The sequence below is a fragment of the Orycteropus afer genome, unplaced genomic scaffold (assembly GCF_000298275.1).
Source record: "Orycteropus afer afer isolate SDZICR_OR568_19922 unplaced genomic scaffold, OryAfe1.0 scaffold00796, whole genome shotgun sequence".
Classification (NCBI taxonomy): Eukaryota; Metazoa; Chordata; class Mammalia; order Tubulidentata; family Orycteropodidae; genus Orycteropus; species Orycteropus afer.
This window is the reverse complement of record NW_006922383.1, coordinates 567,055-572,316: the sequence shown is the minus strand read 5'-3', so window position 1 is coordinate 572,316 and position 5,262 is coordinate 567,055. Positions and strand designations below refer to the sequence as shown.

The 5,262-nt window shown below is 38.5% G+C and overlaps 1 protein-coding gene across 1 annotated transcript in view; it reads left to right on the top strand.

Annotated features, from left to right (window-relative positions):
* The window catches only part of KIF4A (kinesin family member 4A), a 326,710-nt gene that overhangs the window by 209,294 nt on the left and 112,154 nt on the right, over positions 1 to 5,262 (top strand). The window contains exons 16-18 of the mRNA XM_007957784.2: positions 1,187 to 1,290; positions 2,656 to 2,800; positions 3,914 to 4,024. Coding sequence (XP_007955975.1) covers positions 1,187 to 1,290; positions 2,656 to 2,800; positions 3,914 to 4,024 — 360 coding nt within the window. The remainder of the gene's footprint in view (positions 1 to 1,186; positions 1,291 to 2,655; positions 2,801 to 3,913; positions 4,025 to 5,262) is intronic.

Here is a 5,262-nt window from a genome sequence, read left to right as displayed (position 1 = left end):
CCACTTGCAAGCTTTTAATATCTCAGTTGCTACTTGCTGAAGTAGGATGTGGAGCAATGTTTTTGTGTAGTATGTTATGTTATGCCAATTGACCTTGATGTCCCCTGTGACCATGGTCCTGAGCTCACAGGTCCATCTGTTTGCCAGGAAGTGACTACAACCTTGTCCATTGTCAGCTATACTAACTACCTGGAGATTATTACAGAACATACAAATACACTTGTAGAAATGTTGTCTGCCAACCCTATACATGGTCATGGGCAAACTGCCCCCTGCATAGACATTCCTGATTGTTCAGCCTGTCCACCCATCTATCCACCTATAGATTAATGTTTGCCATCACTGACAAACAGTACTGTGTGTACAAAAGGGTTCATCTTTGTTGTCTGTACCTCCCATATACCTCTCTATATCTTCCTCTTCCTCAGTGCCACCATGTTGATCACTCATATTTGGGACATTGAGCAGGATACCATCTTGTCTCTGGTTCTCACAGCTAAGATGATATGCAAAGCAAAATCAGCAAAGGGAAAAGGCACATAGAGCAAAATCTGGAGGAAACTAAGTACAAGCTTCCAAGAGTTCTTTCTCAGTGGAGTTACACAGGAAGCACTTAATTCCTCCAGTAATGAGTTATGACACTCTCCAGAACTGAGGTGCTTAGGATTTTTACCAGGGGCTAACCATATAGGCACCTTCTACCTCCACATACCAAAATTCCAGACACTCAAAAGGAAAGCAGATGTTCAAGATAAATCATTTTGTTTTCAGTTTAGGCACAATGAGCCACTTTTAACAGTTAGGGAATGGTGAAAATCTTTCCAAAATCTAAGCTTCTAGATATGAGCCCAGGACCAATGTTGCAAACAGACCTTTTTAAGGAGAGCACTCTCAGGCCTGCTATGTTAACTGTTTTCTGTACATAAATTAAAGGTAAGTGGGATGAAATGACTTTTCCTAAGATATTTAGTGGTGAAGTCAAGATTCAAACCCTGGCCTTTGGATTCTAAGCCCATACTTTTTCCATTGAATAAGTGTAATTTCCCTCAGTCGAGAACAAATTATTTTACTGTACAGTTGAAATGGTAAAATTCAGTGCATAATCCCTTGAGATATGGAATATTGAAGCAATTTTCTTCATGTGCCTTATAATACTTTCTTTTTCTCTGACCTATAATCTTTCTAGGATAATATAAAAACTCTAGAACTGGAAGTCATAAGTCTGCAAAAGGAAAAGGAAGAACTGGTGCTTGAACTTCAGACAGCAAAGAAGGATGTCAACCAAGCCAAGTAAGAATAAAGTTAATAAATATGATTTCAAGTCTATTATGTTTGAGGAGGAACAGAGGCAATAGAAAAGAATAAGACTCATTTCCTGCCCCCAAGGAATTTAAACCTACTTTTGGAGAGGAGACAAAAACACCAAAAAAGTTAAATAATGAGATTTTAAATAATATATCAGGATGACAATAGAAGAAATGCTGTAACTGCAAATTTATTTGATTAATAGCCAAATAAATTTCCTAGGCAGCTCTGGTGGCATAGTGCCTAAGGTATTTGACTGCTAACCAGAAGGCTGGCAGTTCAAACCCAGTAGCCACTCCTCAGAAGGAAGACTGGACAATCTACTTCTGTAGAGGTACCACCTTGGAAACCCAAGGAGGGGTCGCTATGAGTTGGATCTGACCCTATGGCAGTGAGTTGTTTTTTTTTGTTGTTGTTGTTGTTTTAGACAACAATTGCTTTAAGAGTTCAGAGGCAGGAGGTGTCAGTTCAGGGAAGGCTTTGTAAAGTGTTAGCATTTAAGGTGGGATGTGAAAGATTATCAGCCCTACCAGACAGCACAGTTTCCTTATCCTTGTAGTGATAGAAAATTAAGGTGCCCTGGTGGTGCAGTGGTTAAAGTGCTTGACTGCTAATAAAAAGGTCAGCAATTCAAAGCCTCCAGCTGCTCCACAATAGAAAGATGTGGCAGTCAGTTTCCATAAAGATGTATAGCCTTGGAAACCCCATAGGGCAGTCCTACTCTGTCTTATAGGAAAACTGAATCAGAATTGACTGAATGGCAGTAGGTTTTTTTTGTTTTGTTTTGTGTTTAAGAAGGTAAACTACCTTGTGAATAGACTTACTATCCAGGGTAGTGACTGAGAAATAAATCTAGCCATTCCTTAGGCAGTTAAGAATAAAATTAAGACAGGCAACCAGAACTTCCTACTCTGCCTCAGACCTCTGTCTTCTTTTTACTCATGCCTCTATATTATCTCTGGTGAATCTAAAGCTCATTTCTTTAAAATTATATTACATGTTTAATTTCTATCAGACTTGTATAATAATAATCAGAATTATTCCTTACAGCTAAAGTGAAGTGAAATGCCTTCAAAGAACCAGCTTTTGACATAGTGTGGTGGTATGGGGTGTGTATTGAGGCAGTTGCATTGTTACATACGCAAAAAAAAACTTCTTTGTATTAAGCTTCCATTTTTGAGACAGGTTTGGTTATTTGGATGTTATCCATTATTTAAAAATAGCTATGTGACTGGTCACCTATTATATATATATATATCTCAAAGTTGTAAACCTGGGAGCTTAGTATTATATCCTTTGAAGTCAAGCTTTGCTGTTGGGAGCCTTCACTCCTGCAGCATCTGTGTTTAGGTTGAGTGAGCGTCGCCGCAAACGTCTCCAGGAGCTGGAGGGTCAAATAGCTGATCTGAAGAAGAAACTGAATGAACAATCCAAACTTCTGAAGCTGAAGGAATCCACAGAGCATACTGTCTCCAAACTGAACCAGGAGATACAGGTAATAAACTATCAACTTTGCATTTACCTCATTGGAAATTACAAATAAAGGCATTTCACTTATAATTATACTACAGAGGTGTTTTCAAGTGAGGAAGTAGCAGACAGGTACATCATTTCAAGTATGTGAGTTTCCACAAATGTCTGTTTTGCAGGGTATTGTGCTGATATGACAGAATCTAAATAACAAAACATTACTTTGACATTCATAGCTTAATGTTAGATTCTCTAAAACCAAAGGACAAAGACGCCTCAATATTTCGTGGTGATATCCTGACCACCTTTTACAATAATGTAGAATAATTTTTAAGATAAGAGCAAAGTGACAAATACCTAGAAAAAAAGTAATTTTTCAGTTATTGAATATTCAACTTCTGGCATTTGCAAAGTGGTGGTTACAGTCCACTTGTACTGAAACCCTTACAATACAATACTTGCTAGGTGGATTTGTCCTAGAGGCTCAGTACATATTTCCTAATAACCTGCACCTTGAAATTGCATTTATATATAATGAATTTGGGGCTAGATTTATTTTATATGTACATTTTTTTCCTTGATGTCTTCAGTGTTCATTTGTGTGCTTGTACTTGGAAATCGTGTGTAAGCCAAGCATAGCAAGAGGTGGTTGTTGTTGTTAGGTGCTGTCAAGTCGTCTCTGACTCATAGCTACCCTATGTACAACAGAATGAAACACTGCCCAGTCCTGTGCCAACCCCATGATCCTTGCTATGACTGAGCCCATCATTGTAGCCACTGTGTCAATTCATCTTGTTGAGCAACAGGTAAAAACCAAAAACAAAACTCACTGCCATTGAGTCGATTCCAACTCATAGTGACCCCTCCTTGAGTTTCCAAGGCTGTATCTCTATGGAAGTAGAATGCCCAGTCTTCCTTCTGAGGAGTGGCTGGTGGGTTTGAACCACTAGCCTTCTGGTTAGCAGTCAAATGCCCTAGGCACTATGCCACCAGAACAAGGGGTAGTTCATGCCTAATCATAAAATCTATAGGTGCCCTTCTTACTTAGTTCTGGGTTTTCTTTCTCCTTAATGGTAAGTCTATTCAGCTTAAAATAAAGTACAAATAACTAATATGTGTACTATTTTTTGTTTTATAGGTGATGAAAAACCAACGGGTACAGTTAATGCGTCAGATGAAAGAAGATGCTGAGAAGTTTAGACAGTGGAAGCAACAAAAAGACAAAGAAGTAATCCAGTTAAAAGAACGTGTAAGTATTGAAAACTCCTCAAAGGCCTAAGTAATAAATCCTTCTGTGGGCTGACTAACAGCATTAAACCTTCTCTTCAAACAACTGTTCTTCAGAAGGTATGTTGTTGTTGTTGTTGTTATGTGCCGTCGAGTCGGCCCCGACTCATAGCGACCCCTCCTTGGGTTTCCGAGGCAGTATCACTACGGAAGTAGGATTGCCCAACCTTCCTTCCGAGGAGTGGCTGGTGTCAGAAGGTATAGCATATTCATTAGTTTAACAGCTATAAACTAGGTACCATGGGAAATAGAAAATGTGTAGTATATGAGCTCTGCTTTTGAAGGATATTTTGTCTAAAGAAGAAAGTAAGACATATGCACAGATTTCCCCAATATAAGGATTAAAAAGTTCTGGGTTCCAAGAATGGTATAAAATACCTAAGTAATTAAGAGAAAGCAAAGCACACTTCCAGTTGGAATGAAAACATGATAGCTGAACAGGCCCTGAATAATAGATGGGATTTTGATAGAGATGAATACAGGCATTCCAGATAGAAGGAACACTAGGACCAAAGACACAGAGAACACAACTTTCTAGCATATTCAAGGAATGGCAAATTGTCTTAAGTAGAATAAAAGATAGTAGAAGATTCAGTTCAAAAGGCAAGTTGAAGATGAATTGTTAAAGGTCCAAGAAGTTTGAACTTTATTTTGTTACCAGTATAAAATTTTAAAGGGTTTTGAGAAATGAAGCGATACTAACAAAATACTCTTTTAGGAAGATATATCTGGGAACAATGTGTAAAACAAATTGAAATTCGGAGAAACTGGAGGCCAGAAGATATTATGTAATACAGAAAGATAGTAAGGTGATAACAGTATTCCTAGGAAGCACACTGGGGAAAAAAAAAAAAACCATTGGTTTGAGAAAGTGTTAGAAGAGTCAGCCAGCCATAGTCACAGGGAACATCAAGCTCAATTGGCATAACATACTACACAAAATAATGTTTCACCTCCTACTTTGGCAAGTAGTGACTGGGATCTTAAAAGCTTGTAAGTGGCCATCTAGATGCAACAACAGGTCTCTTCTCATCCAGAGCAAAGAAGAATGAAGAAAACATAAGTTTCGTGGAAACAATTAGTCCAAGCGAGTGGTACACCATGCGATCCTCAGACTATACAACTATGAGACCCAAAGTACTAGATGGTGCCCGGCTACCACTGTCAATCACTTGGAGGGGGATCTATGTAGGAGATCCT